General features: G+C 40.7%; 2 protein-coding genes across 2 annotated transcripts in view; one reads left to right on the top strand and one right to left on the bottom strand.

Moving 5' to 3' along the window:
• The window catches only part of LOC143357173 (uncharacterized), a 605,892-nt gene that overhangs the window by 352,798 nt on the left and 234,156 nt on the right, over positions 1 to 18,938 (bottom strand). The window lies entirely within an intron of this gene.
• Positions 5,304 to 8,620, top strand: LOC143356912 (uncharacterized). Its single transcript, XM_076792961.1, has 4 exons — positions 5,304 to 5,456; positions 5,557 to 5,607; positions 8,279 to 8,402; positions 8,471 to 8,620. The coding sequence occupies exons 1-4, from the start codon at positions 5,382 to 5,384 to the stop codon at positions 8,539 to 8,541; spliced, it is 321 nt and encodes a 106-aa protein (XP_076649076.1). The 5' UTR covers positions 5,304 to 5,381; the 3' UTR covers positions 8,542 to 8,620.

Here is an 18,938-nt window from a genome sequence, read left to right as displayed (position 1 = left end):
CGCCGACAATCGAAATTGTAACCAGTTATTCGGTTCGGCTCGCCGATTGCCGCCCGTCGGCCAGACAGTCGGGAATAAAGTTCACGCCCGCATGAAATATTAATTCCAGAGCCAACCGAGCGCGGCCAACAAACGCCCTTCTCCCCTCGAATGAGCTCGACACGACACTGTCGACTGTATTTGATTGTGGCCGAGCTCAGGTGCTAATGGACCCCGCCGAGCGCAACAGGAGAAACACCAGTCGCGGAATATCGAAAGACTCTCATTTAGGAGTGTGCGGGTGCCCGGAAAGGTAAAATGCAAAATTAGTAGGGGCATGCTGGATCCCGAAATTTCGGGTATCCGAACCTCGAGTCGGGTCGGAAGGGACCCCGAAAATTTGTCCGACCCATAAATATATTCGGGTACCCGAGGATTTCGGGACCCGAGTCACAATTGGGAACATCAGGTTCGGGAACATAATTTCTCAAATTGATCTCTTAATTTGAAAGCATTGTATTTTTGTATCGCTCATTTGATGCAATAATGAATCGTGTAAGGGAATTTAAAAATTGATGGTTGTGAACTCATGATAAGGAGTTGTTTCACGTGATACAGTGATTTCTCTATTGTATGTCGCCAAGGCCTGCATGATAAATGTCGCGGAATTATCCCCGCGGTAATGGGTTATACCCCGTGAGGGTTCACGAAGCTCGTGAGGCCTCGGACACCGAGGAGTGTAAACATAAAACTGGCAAGACCCGTGTTGTTGACATATATCGAGAATTCACTGTGTATCGTTATGTTACTGTGTCATGTTAAAAGATGAATCAACCAGTGATCGTACACAGAAATATTGCGGACATAATTGTCAGAAACAATTGAAAATATGCCAGACGAAGATAAGAGTATTGGTTTTCAACACGATTGAGATCTGAAACCAACATAAAAAATAGTGTAGGAATGGTTACATTCTCAGCAATGTATTTAAAAGTCTAAATTGACCAACGCAAAGCCTAGACTTAAATCGAATAGTATGAGCTTTTTCGGAAGGGCAATTAAATAAAAAATATCACCACCTTCTCTGAAACAATTAATAAAATCTCGAGAATATTGTAAAAATCTAGTAACAAATGTGCCAAAACAATTTGCATCTATCAGGTCCAAGGTTCTCAAATAATATTTAATATATTTCTCGGTTAGTATTTTTAATTGAATCGGGAATAACATATTGAAATGTTCATAAATTCTTAAGTTCAACCGAACATCATTCCCCTTAAGTTTTCAGTGGTATCATAATGTCGTCATAAATAACGATGCTCTGGGAACACGGTTACATAGGTTCAACTTTGCTTCTCGCTGTAGTTTGTAAACCATTATATTGTAAAACGATACGTGATATTCAATACGACCAGTTTTAACCACATTTACCAATCCCGCAGACAATGCGATCGATACGCAAGGAGCAAGCTTATATATTTCGCAGCAATCTTCCGTTTTGCATTTTTCGTTGCACCGACCGTCGGGACCCGACCTTATTAATCTCCGGCGCGAGACGTCGCCTATCTCGATCGTCTCCTCGCATCAGCATTCCGCGGCGACATTAATATCGAGAAAAAAAAAAGTACGCCGATGCGATGGGAGTAAGATGGATCGCCAGGCGGAAGAAGCGTGCAACAACCGCCACGGAAAGCCAGGGGGGCCAACGTAGGGAAAGCGGGACAGGAAAAATAGTCGTTGCGAGTATGCGAGGCGCAGTCACGGTCTAAATATAAGCGACTGACGAACGATCTTGCTGAATTCGACGCCTTTTCCTTCGATTTATTTTCGCGCGCGTGTCCGACGCCGAGTCGACCGTTTAAACGCGTGGCCACGAGTTGTATCGCCAAGCGTCGTTTGGCCTGTTCCGCGCATGGTTTCCCGGAGACGCGTCTCTTTTTCTTCCCCGGATTAGGCGTTCGAGCCTTTTCGTCGACGCATTTAGATTCGCGCGGCCGTGGGATCGAGCCTAATCGCGCGGCTTGTTGCTCGAAATAGTCCGGTGTTCCGACCCGAGAAAAGAAGCTCGGGCCGGTTGAAAAGCCGCTCGTCTCGTCAACGGTGTCGATGACAAGAAAGACGAACGACCGCTTTTGCAGCCCGCGATACGAGAGAGGCGTCGGGCAAACAACGTTAGCGGAGGTTTGGCGAAAGGGGACGCCTTTGGGATAGCCGCGAGTAAATTAACAGCGTTCAATTAGTTAACGAGGGAACGCGTCGCGGATATTCGCGTCGCCAGCTTTCTCCACGAAGGTCGCCGACGACGAGAGAGAAGAGAGAGAGAGAGAGAGAGAGAGAGATGTTTCTCTATTTGCTAAGCTAATGACTAGTTTCCAGGGTGTTCGGTAATCAAGCGAACAAAGAACCTCCGGTCACGTCGAGTGTCCGTCGAAGGGCCGCCTAGTTTCGAGTCGCCCGTAACTACGACGTCTCCGTCTCCGTCGCCGGTTATGCAAACGCGACTGTGTCCCTCTACACTCTCGTTATTCGCGAATCGACCGACCATATTCATACACACACTGCCGGGTCGAACCGTTGCCGTTGCCGTTGCCCGAATGGGCGAACGAGTTTCCAATATCAGGACTATTACGCGCCGCTAAAACGTCCGCGAAACTCCCGCCGCATCCGCGTGTCCCGCAACTACCACCACACTGCAGGGCATACATAATTAATTCCGCTCCCGGAGACATCCGGCTATAAAGCGTCACGTAGAACGGGGACGTCGTAATACCGCCGAGCAATTTTTATATTCCGCTGAAACGCGGTCGATACAACGGACTCTCGCCGCTCGCCGCTCCTGTTCTGGCGAGATGAACCGCTCCGGGGATGCGCGAAACACTTCAGAAAATGGAGACATCGAGTGCAGCGGACGTTGCGGAATTTTTGAATGTGGCACATCGCAAATGTGACACTTCGTGTAGAAAGCGAACGGGAAATTGGTGGTGGTGTCGAAATTAACATTTTTATTTCCATCGAGGCGCTTAAATACTTAGAGAAGGTCCGTTATAGTTGTTACCGGATTGCAGATCATTTTCATGTTAAATTGTGATACATCGAATGTAAGAAATGGAAACTGCATAGAAATTAATGTCTCAATGATTTTAATGGGTTACGAATAATAAAATGGAATACTTGAATTGTTCTGACATTTTCTCTGCTTTGTGTTCCATCTACACATTTTTGTTATGAATGCATAGGAATCTATCCAATCTAGATCAAGATCTAGATCTAACTTTAGAACCTTTTTGTACCACGCGACTGCCACGAAATGATAGTTGTTATCAGCAAGATGAAACGTTTTTGGGGATGTGCAAGATCCTTCAGAAAATGGTGGATCCAGTGGAATCTTCGTTTCGTAATTTTCTATTGTGGCCCACAGCAAATACGACACCGTGGATAGAACATAAAAATTGAGAATTTATTCTGGTTGGATTTTGTCAACATTTTTATTTGGGTCGAAATACTTAAACTTTTACAGAGGACTATTAAGATCTGCTATAGTTGTTACTAGACTGCTGATTTGATACATTTACAACAAAATTACGTAGGTGCAATTTAAAACAGTAAAAGTATAACGAAAATTCAGGCACATCGTTGAATTACTGTCAACTTCTTAAAATTATTAACGTTTTAACTGGGGATGACGAGTTAACTCGTTTTTGTTATCATCTGTCGAAAGTTTTTCATTTTCTTCTTAATTCAAGAAATAATTCTTCAAATGTAAACTATACAACAACAATAAATAGTACAAACTTGAACACCAATTTTTGTTATGTCTATTTTATTGTCTATTATTTTATTATTGTCTATTTTATTATATTTGTCTTCACGTGAAGTCACTCAGTTAAAAAGTGAACGATAGAACTTTTTATATGTCTCCAATTTTTCGTAATGAATGCAGAACATTTTTATTTTGCACAGAGATCCACAGTTAAGTTATTACTTTTAGGCCTGACGCACATGGACCACTTTTGAACGACACGGTTGCCACAAAAAGACTCACATATACAATAAAATACAATAATATAATAGGAATATTAATCATAAAATATTGATTAGACTGGTTCGTGAATGCCCGATTTTAGCAACGCGACGCGACGGCGCAATCACGCGGCAACCAACCATCGTTTTGTGGCAATCATGCGGTCTACGGATTATTATTAAAAAAAACAAAACAAGAAACGGAAAACAAATGACATAGAAATACTAATCGTAGCGTACTAATTAGTGTGGTCCGCAAATGGCACATTCCAGCGACAGTAGTGTGGTTTGAAAATTGTCCATAGAATCTAATTAAGTTTGGCATATGATATGTTACAACAAAAATTAATTTTTAACACGTTGACTGATATTCTTTTTTATGTTTATTGTAATGCCGGCTGAATTTATTGGTTGAACTTTAGTTGTCTCAATTATTTTACTTTCTACTTTTTTGAATGTTTGCTAATTCTTCGAGTACGAGATGCAGAACAAGAAACCATTAAATCGGCAACAGATATTAAGAAGCCTCAAAGTAGTTTTCCAAGAAAAATAATTTGCAAAGCAAATGGTACATTTAGTCCCCACAGGAAACCACAGATGCCCTAGAAGATATTAACAACGAGTTCCACAAAGAATTATAAACACCCGTGAAAAAACACTAAAATCATTTGCGACGAGTAATCAGCAGAATTTGCGCCAGTAGAATAATCCAGCATAATTTTAATTAAGTGCGTAACGTTATCGATCACCCGTCACAATCGCCCTAATGAACACAGGCAATTACCACGCTTAACTGCGAGGAGGATCACGGGAACGGGTCGAGCGCGTCGCTCTCGTCGCGCCCGTGCCGATCGGACTACAACACAACGTTCGATTCGCAAGGGTATGGACAATCGATGAATAGGTTGGCGAATTTCGCACCGCGCGTCGTGTAACCTCTGACAACAGCTCATAAACCGTGGCGCGCAATCACGGCACTACATTTTACAGAGCTATTCTGTTTTTTTCCAATTTAGATAAAGACCGGACGCGAAAATGAACCGACCGGGACCCCCGGCTCCCCGGACAGCAGTTTACGATATCGAGTATCTTCGTTCCGCTCGCGAATCCCGAGCCGATCTCCATGCGGAAAAAATGGGCGCGACCGCCTGACAACGGCGACGATTCCGCGAACCAGCTCGTTAACGCGGAAACACGGAGCGAGCCGCGCATAATCTACGGTGCAATTGAGAATTTAATTTTTCCCGTCGCTAATGGCCGCGACTTTACGGCCAAGATAACACATGCGGCGCGCGGTTTCACGAGAGCGGTTTTTCTCTAGCGTATAAAGAGCGGCTCTCGACACACGATCGGCAAACGTTCCCGAGGCGTAGCCTTCAAAGATGAGCCGGCTGTTTCTCGTTCTGCTGTTCGTGTGCGCCGTTTCGGCCACCAGGTGCATCATTAAGGACGACAAGGTACGGAGATACGAGCTAGCCATACCGAACAAACGCGTTGTTCAGTCGTTTCTTGTAAATCGCGATCACGTTCTAATCGTCCTTGGTCCTCCATCCGCAGGACGACCCAGAGGTCCACGTAATCCACTTAGGGGATCGCAGTGGAGATTCAGTGAGTAACAAAACCGACACGATTCTTTGCTAAGAGATATCGCAGTGCTCTCCAAGCCTTAACCGTGCTTGAAAGCGACCCGGATTGTAACTTAGGGACGCCAAACCTGTACCGCTCTGTAGATCTGTTGGCGACTTGGAGATCATTAGCTCCCCTGCTAGGGCAGAAGTTAGGCTCCCCGTGACCATTTTCGTTTGCTTCTGACATGCTAGGACTTCTGAAATTCTTTGTGCTACTTAAGGATCAGCAACCTCTATGATTATGTCTTTTAGACAATTGAGCCGTTTATTTTGAAAGTGACCTAAGTCCATTTATACTTAAATTGAGATATATAAGGGTTTGTGTTTCAATGCAATTAAAAATATATGTACAGGATACTACTGAGTTATACTGCTTAAGTGTATCTAAAGGAGTTAAATTTATAGTTTCTATTAAAATAATGGCAATTATTAAGTGAATAATATGCGTTTTCTTACCAAGAATGGAGTTAGGCCACTTTCAAAATTAACAACCAGATTCGTTATAAAATTTGAAGGAGCCCAAGTCCATTCAACATAATTTGAGATGCTTCAAATCGAAAAAAAAAACAATACTCAATTTATTTTATACATCTTTACAACACTGCAAAAACATAATTTATGCGATTCAAAACATTTTTTAACTACATAAATTACAAAACAATTTACTGCTCATCTAAATTTTGTGTGTGTGAAAGGGATTTGAAGAAATCATGATGTTCCGGTGGTATATATCGTAGTAGGTCCACTATGTCCTTGAATTTTGCTGTTGTAATTTGTCTGATATTTTTATACAGTGGTGTCAATACAATATATTCGAACTTTCTTGGTCTACCCCGACGTGGTAATAAATCCAGGACTTTAAAATTTTCATTCTCATTTAAAAATTTTATACGGTTCATTTCTGACAAAACGCATCCAACATATTTTTAACCAGTTTATTGATTCTCCGTTAGAATTTTTTACCCTTTTAAAAATTGCGTCTTCTGATCATTTCATTTACAATAAAGTTATTACCTTTCCGGCACTTTTTGATAATATTATAATAATCTTGGGGGACAAACAGTAAATCATTTTTTTTAATGACATTTCTACCACGCCAAAATCTCTATCATTTGGTAAAAACTATGATTTCCACATTATTATCAACAGTTTGGACAATTTTTAGCCATATTAAAGCTACTTTAATGCTTCTATTTTGTCCTGCAGACATATCACTGTAAGCTATAATGTGTTTCACTTCTTAAATTTTTAACATGTTTTAGGACGCTTGAAGCTATTTGTTAAGCACCGTTTTTTGTAAAATTCAGATTAACTTGTTAAATACTAATTAATTAAAATTACCTTCATCACTGCCTTCGGACATTATCAATAATAAATATCTCAATTTAAGTATAAATGGACTTGGGCCACTTTCAAAATAAACGGCTCAATTATTTAGCCACTCTTCGATTCTCAGAAAGTCTAAAGCTGTGCCAACACTGAAGCAACATCAAACACCTTTCTGTCGCCTCTTGTTGCCTTCTTCTGCTTTTATTAGGTAAACAAAAAAGAAGGCAACAGGAAGCGACAAAAAGCTTCGGTGTGAACATAGCTTAAGAGTATTAGTTACAAGGTAGAAAATTAATATTTATCAGCGAAATATCAGGTGCAGTTAGAGTTACACCTCGGACATTCATTTATTCGGAATTTAGCGTTATTCAAGACAGTTGTATAGAAAGATTTTCGCAGAACACTAGGTCTTTTAATTAATAATTTATAATATTTCAGTACAGAGTTTCTTGGAATTATTTGATCGATAACCGCGTTTATCAAAACATCTATTAATCACAATGTAATTCCTCACAAAACAAAGAAATTTTACGAAAAACTAATTACCAAATTACAAGCAGCACTTAGTATAATACAGTTTTTGTTTTAAACAGTATTTCATAGGACAAATGGTGAATAATGTATAGTGACAAAGTTCTACAAGCTTTCGCAACTAACCATAGTCAAGATGATTCATCGCTCAGGTTTCTGCTCGAATAATATTGCACGAGTCAAGAATGCAGGCTTGTAGTGTTGTAGTAGTTATAAATAGAATTTAACACGTTGACTGCTACACAATGCCCATGTATGAATCGGGTGAAAATCAATATCTTTTGTCAACACTTGAAAGATGCAGATTAAATGTTGTGATTCATTTTGATTCTTCAGGTCTAACAACGTTAAATAGAAAGTTCGATCTGTTTGAATAAAAACTAATCAAGAATACACTGAAAATAATATTTGTATCGATTGTTTTACAATGCACAGTAGAATAATCAAAAGATACATTAATAAACCAATAATAGTCATTGTTTAAAAATAGTATCATTATTTTCGTCAAAACGTAACTTTCCACGCAGCTTAATATTTTGTACGATTTTTATGTACACTGATGTAGCAGCGAATGTGTTAAAAATCCATACTTTTTCAATATCCAAATTGAGTGCTGCTTCGAGCAACAAACGGCGCCCTGTGCAACACCCTTAAATCAGGAAGGAGATATATTCATCCCCCGTTCGGACGCAACGTCCCCTATTTCTTGCTTTACCTCGGGAACGGCAATAGATCTACCCTCGCCGTGGAATTAAATTGTCTAATGGTGGATAATTTTCTTGAAACACTAGGACGAGTCCGAGGTCGTAACCTTGAACCTCCCAGACAGCAGACGCAAACGGGAAGCGGATAAATCCTGCGAGAAGAACAGCGATTGCCCTACGGGAAAGGTTTGCGTTCCGTTTCTAGGATGCGGTGAGTATCGTAAAATCTGAGCCCTTCCGGTAACCCCCGGAATTCTTATATCCGCTTCTTGTTCGCAGTTAAAGGCCATTTCCTTTCACGGAAACCACCCTCACCGTCAACCGTTCGCTCTACACTGTTCTCCATCTAGCGATGAAAAAACGGCACTCGTAGTGAAAACATGTATGCACCGTTCGTACCAATAAACCGTAAGCTTTGCTGAAAAAGAATTTCAAAGAATCACTACTTTTCGTAATCCTTTTCCAGCGATCCCCCAATAAGAAAACCTAAGAGTCTTCCATGCCAAGTCGATCACTGACGTCATCATCGGCGATTTTGTTCTAAATGAAATATGTAGTAGTCCATGTGAAATTAGGGGGGGGGTTTAAGTCATCATTTTACCGGTTTAGAATTTGTTTAGAAATTACGGGCCTTCGAAATTTTGTAATTTTCGAGTGAGGTAAAAAGTTTTCACATTTTTAAACAATGTTCGAAGCGTTTAAATACACACGAGTACAATTGAGTTGTAGCCAAATATTTTTGTTGTACAAAACTGTATGAACATATGAATCAAAGTTTGCATTAAATCGAGCAAACTATTTCTGGTACGGAGTCTCGAATATCTCCAAATCCTTTCTCTGAAAAATAGGATCTGGTTTAAATTGGTAAGCTTCTAGCCTTGCAAAAATCTCGAAGAGGTACAAACGCTTTTAAAAAAATTTGAATACAAACTGCAAACACGAACAGAGTGAACTTTCATTTTAATTGGAAAATTTTACGCAAGAAAGCGACACCCCCGAATCATGTGAACGAATGTGAATCAGGAACGTCGTGATCGCACAAACTCTATGGGAGCTGATAGCAATAAGGTATCATTGATATAAGAATTGAACGGGTACGTAAAAATAAGTGAGACCCGCAGTAGGTTTTTCCAATAATTCTTCTCTAAGCATCTCGAAACGGATTCGTTTCTCCAGCTAATGAGCGAAAAGCGATTTTTATTGGCCGGGAGCGAAGCCACGGGGAAAAGAAGGCAAAAGGTTTTCCAGAAGCGAGATGCACAGGGGGTAGGGGGGAGGGACAGATGACGCAGTACGATCGAGAGTCAGCAGCGCGAGGAGAAGAGAGAAGAACGAGCGCAAGAAAAGGGAGTGTAGTCATCGTAAATTTATCGGGAACAACTGGCTGCTTGGCAGAAGTCCCCAGGCCCGTCTTAACCGCAATCCCATGAAACCGGCCAGGTCGGAGGAATCGGGCTCATAGATTTACAGTTAAAATCAATTAGCTCCTAATTGGCTTCGAAAGGTTTATCGCGGGGTATCGTTTTATTGGGCGACGGCTGGCCACGGAAGCGGCCGCTCTCAAGTAAGATGGATCGCCTCCAGCCTCGGCAGTTGAACTGAATATTAATAATTATAATAGTAAAGCGTACCTCTTATGTATATCTCCGAGCACGGTGTTAATGAGGTGTGAAGTGTAAATTGCGTTAGCGGAAGAACGTCGTATAATAAGGGACGTCGTTAATCCGATAAACGTGAAATAAGGCAAAAAGGAGCGAGAGCTAATTAGGCGATTGGCAGACACGAAAACCAGAAAGAAACGGATAAACGCTATTAACGTCCTGCTTTATTGCCAGACTACTATTGACGGACTCAGTTTATGACGAAAGTGAGAAGGTGAAGTATGAAGACGTAAAAACATCCGTAGAATGTAAAAATATTCCTGTCTGCTGCAACTAACAACTTAGTAGTTGCATACAAATCCGCAGTGTACTAGTATAGTCGGAAGATCCAATTCATTTGTCAAAAGGGAATACAAAAATAAGATGAAGAGTTTCAAAACTTCGATTTTCCGAAGCTGTTGTGAAGCTTCCGAAGATGTGCTTGCTGCACTGGAAACAATAATTGCTTTACCAAATGGCTATGCACTTGAAGATTTAACTCTTCATGTTTGTTCGATGTTATGAGTCAAAGTGTTAATAATTTGTATAATAAAAAATACAGAAAATTAGGTTGACTGTAATGTCAGTCATAAGTGTCTGACACGAATCTCCGTTTAGTTTTAAATATTAATTCTCTTCATAATTTGGTTAAACAGAACTTCATTAGGATTTGTATGATCTAAAAGAGTTCAAGAGAATCAACCATTGCAGTTTTGATTGCAACGACTAAATTACTTGACTCTGCGGAAATATTCAGGGGTGATTGTTTGACAGTCGACATGCTGAAGAATGAAGCGAAGGGAGAGAGCTGGAAAAGGGTCGTCTCATCAATGAATTGTGAACAAGAACCGTAAGAAAGTCATTAGCTTTCCTGAAAGACATTTGTCATCCGGCTGTCGTTAGACGTCGATAGGCGTCGAATGTAAAGCAGTGTCGTTTCGAATATTGTCGGAGCTGTAATGTAATCTGTCTTGCGAAAGCTCCCCGGTCTAACTGGAGGATCGCAAAATAACGGCAGGACGCGGGAGATGGTCCCCTCATCGGTCGGAGAAAACTCTGTGCGTAAACGAGACTGCAAGCCGGGACTTGTAAACCCCTGGAGAAGCAAGTCGGGGTCGCGGCGGAAGATTTACGATTCCAGCAGGAAAAACGTAACAATCGTAATATCCTTTCCCTCCGAGGAGTCAGACGGTGATTTTTCATATGCACCGCGTCTCCGTCGTCACCGCCCCTCTGTTTAATTCTCCTTTAATACGGCAGAAATGAAGCGCGGTAACGAGAAAGACGACGACGTCAGAACGGGATTGTTAATTTGTGCACCTCGTAACTAGAGATGGGATCAAGTTCAGCATGCAGGGTAAGTGTATTTATGGCTACCAGACCATTCGTGGACAGTGTTTTATTTATCCCGATATATTGTAACTAGACTGCGGATCTTAATGCGGAAAATAATAATTTATTTGAATCCACTTTCTCAAAACTGTACTACAAAAATTGAAAAATACATAAACATCCGCAGTCTAATTATAACATTAACATCTTCTGTGCAGATTTACAAGTATGTCCTATCATTTTATACTTCAGGACTGCAAAGTTTAACGTCTTTCTTCATAACATTTCTTAGAAATGGATACTGTACATAATTCTTCGTACAGATATTTACAGCTACATGTACAGGATGGAAGGAAATTATATGTCGTGACTAATACAGTGGTATCATACACCTTTCAAGGTCAATTTTTCTTTTATCGCATCATATAGTATTCATCGCGAGAAACAAAAGTCTCGCGGGAACCATGGGTCACGAGACAACCGTTCTTTTAGAAAACGACTTTAAAGTTTCATAAACTACTTTATTCCGTACGTCTACAGGCTGTCTCAAGATGGCATAAACGCGCAGGGGCTGATTCTACACAAGAAAAGTTAGTGGAAAATATCAGATTTTTTTTCATTTGATGCGTCGTTTCGGGGAAAATCGATTTTAAATATCCGTCAAGGTCGCTTGTCTAGCATTTAGTAAGAAGTAGAACCGGTAGGTCGCCAAATTTTTAACTCTAATTTCTCGAACACGAGGCGTCATATGAAGCCAAAGTATTCTATAGTTTCGACTTATTTTCTCACGTAGAATCTGCCCCTCCCAGTTTTTTAAGAGAACGGCTGTCTTGAGACCTTTCTCTCAGACTTTTGTTCCTCGCGGTGAATACTAGCGATGCGATAAAAACACATGACCTTGAAGAAAGGGTCCAGGTCAATTCTTGTTGCAACATTTTTTTAACGAATCTCCTCGGATCCAAAGATGAAGAATACCGCTGTATTAGTCACGACACATAATCCCCCCCCCCCCCTTATAAAATAAAATCGACTTTTCACTAAAATAAACATTTTCTTCCGATATCATATGGAAATACAAGGAAACGTGGAGCCCTATCTTTTTGTCCGCGACTGTAGATACGTGCACCGCAGATTCGCTCCGTTTTCGGTATTGACGCGATGGTTAAGCGATCAAATTCACGGTGACACATAAACGATTTACTTATTTTGCCCGAGGTTCGCGTCGCCACCGGCCGAAATTTATCAAACAACGATCCTCCCCTTGACAAGCGGCATAACGATGTCCGAGAACATCATTCAGCACTCTCGGTCGTGCGCGAGCGAATTCCGCGCGCAAGCCCGCGACCGTATCGCGGGCGGAGACCGTTTGCGAGCGGGAATCACGGACAGAAAAAAAAAATGGAAAAAGGGATACAGAGTTTTATTAATTGGTCGCAGGGGAGGAGAGAGGCCGCGCCGAGAAGCGTGAGAATGTTTCGTTCCGCGCGACGATGGTCGACCGGAGGGGTTGATAGCTGGAGCGTGAAAATTCCAGCGTTAAAAGCTCGTCGCTCCGGCTAATATCCGTCTCGGTTCCCGGCTGGCCCGACATTTTTCTTCGGTCAATTTAAACCCTGTCTACGAGCCGGCCTGCCAGGGAGCTTCATGCGCGAATTACGACGAGACACATATTCGGAATTTTTTGCCGTATTTTTCGGCGATGTCGTCCGACGGATTTCGAGAACGGGGCGGCATCGAGAAACACGCTGTCGCATCTGGTTCCTCCAATCTCGCGCGCGAGGCGCGAGTTTAACATGGAAGACATGTGGAACACAGTTGTCTTAACACCAGATTGTTCTAACGTCGAACTTAATCTCTGACAGCAACTACTACCTCGTGTGGCTCGTTCTTCGAATGGGTCTGGCGAGCTTGTAGCTTCCACAGGTGGCGTGTGTTTAGTTGTTGTTACTGCGTGTTGATTTTTCCTGTTTGCGGATGACTTGAAACTGTCGCAGTTTACTGTTAATCAAGAAAGCTTAGTGCTTCGTTTAGAACCGTGGCGTGCGCGGAATAGTGTATTGTTTTAGTCGTTGCGTGGCTCGTTGTGGTTAACTCATTATTTCAGAATTTTTTAAAGTCCATGGCTGAGGATTATCTGATAGATCCTTCAACAGCAATGATAAAACTTTTCGGAGTTGCGATTTGACAGTTACAGTATCGATATAACGAAATATATATTTTTAATTTGGGCTTTATGTCAGGCTTCTTTGGTTAAATTTTGTGGCAAAATGGCGTGATCCTGCGATCGCAGGGCAGTGTGTAGGGATCGTTTATATTTTTATATTGTTACTCGTTGTCTCTGTAAAAATATACTTGCAGTGATGATATGAATGATATTTATGATCACCATAGATGATTTAAGGCAAGAAATTGTTCACTCGATTGTAACAACGATAATATTGTAAAGCTGTGTTGTTCTCCTAATGGAGCTTAAGACAATAATAATAATTATCCACTTTGTCCTCGTACAATAAATCCAGCGCATCGCGAAGCGAGTCAGTGTTGCTCAAGCGACGGAGACGAAAATAAAGCTCCGCGCAAATCCGCATGCCGCTCGAGCGACATTATTGTTTTTCCCTTTTTCTTTTAGACGGTGTACGAATTCTTTGGAAGCTTCGCCATGCATAGGGTCAAAGGTTAGACTGCGATTAAACGAATCGATTTCTTGTTGTCTTGGCCGTCGCCGGTCGTATGCGAAGTTACGAACGCAATTACGCTTGTAATTAACGTGCTTGCGATCTTGGAAACGCTTAAATATTTTCTGAAAGTTTGAGACATTCCTCCTCTTCCCTTTTATCTTTCTCACTTCCATTCTTGAAATTTTATCTTGGTTCAACACAATTTTATGTTTGTTGCATAAATTATATATTTAAATAGTTGTCAGTCTCATAAAGATGAAACTTCATCTTGGCAACCTCGAAATTTTTAACTTTTTACTTTATAACCCTATAGATTCTCACGAGAAAATGCCAAAAATCGAAGTTTTAAGGCGAGGAATTCACTGGTCCAAAAGTTATGCGTGTTTATTTATACGATCTAAAGGAGTTTAAGAAGTAATCCTTGTGACAAGCTTGTACCGAGCAGTTTTAATTGCAATGACTGAACTGCGTTTGTGGGATTTTGGGGGGAGGGGGGTGACTGTGTTCGGCTGTCGACGTGTTAACAGAAAGACGTAGAAAACGCTCAAGGGAATCAGCGCGCATTTGCAGACGGTTCTGAAGACGACAGATCGTTTTCTCTCGTCGATGAGTTTCGGAAACGATCGATCGGCTTCTCTTGAATCATGCTGGTGTCCGGCACGAGCCACGCGGAATATTTCACCGTAGCTGTTCGCCGGGACAAACGAAAGAGCGCCACTTAGGTGGGGGGTAATATACGTCGCCGAGGGCGGTAACTGTCCCCGTATATTATGTCGAGCGTGTCCACGGGGACATAGATTCCAGTCGGCTGTATCCACGGTAAACAATGTTACGAGAGCCATGCCTAAACGATTCCTCGTGTCTGCAGTTATTTTGGCAATTAATCGCCACCCCCCGGACCTCACCCCTCCCTCACCAACCGGCTGAAATATCACGTTTCTTGTCCGCGGACGTTTTTTTTTCGTTCCCTTTTGCTCGTGCCGTTTGTTCGTCTCGATTTCCCTCCCTTCTCGAGTTCTTCGCGAACCAACGCAAAGACGACCAAGGATTTGCGTATATACAGTGGCTCACGAAAGTATTCGAACGCTTACGTTTACAAATTTTAATGAATAAAATAAGATGTACTAAACTAATCTGTATAGAACAATTTGGTATCTGTAGTAAGGGGGAAGTCTCAAGATTATGTCAGTAAAATTTGAAAAGGATTCAACAGCGTAATCAGAAGTTATGATATACTTATTAGAAACACGCGTAATAAGTGACTCACAAAAGTATTCGAACGCTGTAACGCTGTTGATATGTTTTCATCTTTCTTAGAAAGAAATGTACACATTACTACTAAATGAAAACATTAGTACGTACAGTTGATGTTAAGGCATCGTTTCCGTAACAGCAACGTAGAACTGTACACAGTAGTAGTTAAAATGAAGACTAAAAAGTCAGAAACACAAAAGTGTGAAAGAGAAATGATACTTCGATTGCATAAGGATGGAAAATCATATAACGAGATTGCAGAAATTATAAACAGAAGTAAGTCTACAATACATTATATTATTAAAAAATGAAAAAATGAAGGAACAATTGCGAACAACGCTCGATTAGGTCGACGAAAGAAATTAACTGAAAGAGAACAGAAAATTGTCATTCGCGAAATAAAAAAAGATCCTACTATATCCGCTCCTAAACTCACAAATATATTGCCAACCATATATATTGTTATATATATATATATTAATAACGCGGTAAATCGCGGTTTTTAATGCGGTAAATCGAAAAAAAGACTGGCTTTTGCAAAAGCATATCTCAATAAAGATCATTTTTTCTGGGATAAAGTCATCTTTTCGGATGAGTCTAAATTTAACATCTTTGCCTCAGATGGTCAAAATTATGTTTGGAGAAAACCAAATACGGAATTGGAAATTAAAAATTTACACCAAACAGTGAAACACGGAGGTAGATCGGTTATGGTGTGGGGGTGCACTGCGGCAAGTGGCACCGGAAATTTGGTATTCATTGATGAAATACTCGATAAATATAAGTATTTAAATATTTTAAGGAACAACCTTAAAGAAAGTGCCCGTATATTAGGATTATTGGAAGACTTCCACTTCCAACAAGATAACAATCCCAAGCATACTGCAGGAATTGTGAAAGAATGGATCATATATAACACACCACATATGTTAACTACTCCACCGCAAAGTCCAGACATAAATCCAATTGAAAATTTATGGGCTGAAATCGGAAAAATATTAAATAAATATCAAATAACTTCAAAGGAGGCATTGAAACAAGAAATCATAGAAGTATGGAATTCCATTGAGTGTACTTTTACAAAATCATTGGTTTATAGTATGGAACGTCGATTGAGACACATCGTTACTGCTAAAGGTGGTCCAACAAAATATTTACATTAAATAATGTAATAATATATGTAGCGTTCGAATACTTTTGTGAGTCACCTATTATGCGTGCTTCTAATAAATATATCATAACTTCTGCCTACGTTGTTGAATCCTTTTCAAATTTTACTGACATAATCTTGAGACTTCCCCCTTACTATAGATACCAAATTGTTCCATACAGATTGGTTTAGTACATCTTATTTCATTCATTAAAATTTGTAAACGTAAGCGTTCGAATACTTTCGTGAGCCACTGTACTTCGCGTATACAGCGAACGTTACGCGAAAGTGTCGTCTCCTGTGTCTTCTTCCTCGACCGACAAGGCGGATCGCAATCGAACGCTTCGACTTTTCCTCGATCATTTTTCCCTGTGCGAATTTTCAACAACGCCGCGATTATGCGATGACAGCGCGACGAAGTTTATTACGAAGTTTCGTAACTGTGGTTTCAAGAATGTCGATGCGCGTTTCGACGATCTGTTAGAAGGATCGATCCATGTTATAGCGCGTGTTTAATTAATGTAATTTTGTCGAACATTCCCCATAGAAGCATTTTTATCATCTTCAGTCATTGTAATAATCGATTCTCGATCGAAGCTTTACATAACCGAATTCCTTGTTTGGTTAAACTTCACCTTGACCCAGAAATTTTTAACTTTTTACTATATAATCCTGTACATCTTGACGAAAGTTAAAAGGGATTATGTCTTTGGGGGAAGGGAGGGAGATGCGGAGAGGGCCGGCCGAATAATAATATATTATAAATATGGAAAATCAAGGTGAACATTTCCGTCACATTATGCTTTTTGTTGCCGCGATGGTAAAAATTGCAGTACAAGCAAGGAAAAAGTTGTGTGGGAGAGGATGTATCATCGGATTACCATTTATTTTGTCCTCTTCAATGCTCTTCCAGCGGTATAAATTTCATTTCAAATGAAGGCGTCAAAAGTCATATAACTCAATTTTTTGCAAATCAAACACAGGCATTTTACGAGCATGGGATCTCCAAGTGTTCAGAAAGGTGACAAAAGATCATACAACAGCAGCATCACCGAATAAAATTTCTAAATAGTGAAAAATCGTTTCACATTTTCCCTTGAAAAAACGCTTGCCTTAAAACAATTATGACGTCCGGAAGAATCGCACCAAGAAAAACGTCACGCAGGTGCATGCGACTTCGAAGACAGGTGTGCCGCGAGTCGTTGAACGCGTCGCTCGGATTACGCTCCTGAATTAAACGACGCAGGAGTCGAGCTCTTCTTCGTTCGCTCGTTTTCGTTTATCAGGAATTTTCCCTTGGGTCCGGGGAGCCCTTTGAAGTCTCCTCGAAAGAGACCAGAGACGCAACATTTGCGAGAGGCGCGTATTAAAAAATTCCACCCTTGAAATTTCAGGAATCCAATTTTTCCTCGACTCGATGCGGAGGCTCGTTACCGGAGCCGCGGTCTCGAGAGTAAAAGCCGCCGTTGGAAATAGAGTGGAAGGTCGGACGGAAGAATTCCACGGAAGCGCGGAGCTTTAAGTATGATTTAGCGTGAGCGCGGATATAATGGCGCACGCTGCTTTCCCCGGAGCGATTCACCCGTCCGGCTCGTAAGCGACACGCTTCGCGCGTTTTCATTTATCTGATTTCACTTGTTTCCTCGAAATTTCTTAGGGTCGCTCTACTTCAAAGCATTCGGATATCTTTTCGACGGTTCTGGGATATGTGCCGTGTGATCTAACGTAGTCCTCTTGCCAGAAAATAAACTAGTCCTACCCACACCGTGAACAGATCCTCTTCGAAGAACAACAAGATTTAACTGGAGCATCGATTAATCGAGTTTTTAGCTATCGTTGCGCTACCTACGATTTTACTCAAACTTCACAATCACTCATAAAAATCTGACTAATTTTCATTTGCATCATTTGGTTCCATGACTACTAATTTTCGAGTTGTTAAGCGTAAAAAGTTTTCGAATCCCCATTTCGAGGGTAATTTCACCCCCTCAACATTTTTTGATAAAAAAAATACGTGGCAATATTTTTGGGTAATGTATAAATGTGTAAAGTTTCATCAAAATGGGTGATTGACAGCCATCAAATCAAGAATTTTGTGATACTTCTGAGCGAATCACGGCGCTTTTCATGGTATCAATATACTTCATAAAACTTTGTGATTAGAATATTAAAGAAATTTATTTCAGTTACCTACGAGTTTAAATTTCATAGCAAATTCAAGTGGAAATAATAATCGCAGCGGAAGAAACCTGCCTTGCTACTTTTCTCTGATCTGCGCCTGCCTTATTTCGCTTGGCTGACCAGTCACTGGTTCATTCTACTAATTTGTGTTCGATGAAGTTTGTCTTTCATTATCTAAGAATTGACTAGCAATCTTCGGACTGTGCAGATTATGTGTTTACGAGAAAAATGAGTAGCTAAAACGAAAAACTGTAAAGATTATATTACCTAATAATATAATTTTCGAATTATTAAAGTTATTGAAAGACGAAGACGAAGTACATTTTCATCTATTTTCTGCCATTCAGTATTAGTCAGAAGTTCAGTTTTAGTCTTAGAAAATTCAAATCTTGCACAAAGGTACTCCGCAGTCTAATAATCATACATGACTAGTTATCAGCCGTTGTTTAATTAACTTTATCTGTCGGAAGCCAATCGATAAGTTTTCGATAACGTACTTTTAAAAAACAAAC

Source organism: Halictus rubicundus, chromosome 9 (assembly GCF_050948215.1).
Source record: "Halictus rubicundus isolate RS-2024b chromosome 9, iyHalRubi1_principal, whole genome shotgun sequence".
NCBI classification, from domain to species: Eukaryota; Metazoa; Arthropoda; class Insecta; order Hymenoptera; family Halictidae; genus Halictus; species Halictus rubicundus.
Note: the sequence above shows the minus strand (reverse complement) of the source record. Positions and strands in the feature narration are given on the sequence as shown.

Coding starts and splice junctions, on each gene's coding strand:
- LOC143356912 (XM_076792961.1), top strand. CDS start 5,382: ATGAGCCGGCTGTTTCTCGTTCTGCTGTTCGTGTGCGCCGTTTCGGCC. Junction 5,608..8,278: donor GGGATCGCAGTGGAGATTCA/GTGAGTAACAAA, acceptor TTGAAACACTAG/GACGAGTCCGAGGTCGTAAC. Junction 8,403..8,470: donor CGTTCCGTTTCTAGGATGCG/GTGAGTATCGTA, acceptor TCTTGTTCGCAG/TTAAAGGCCATTTCCTTTCA.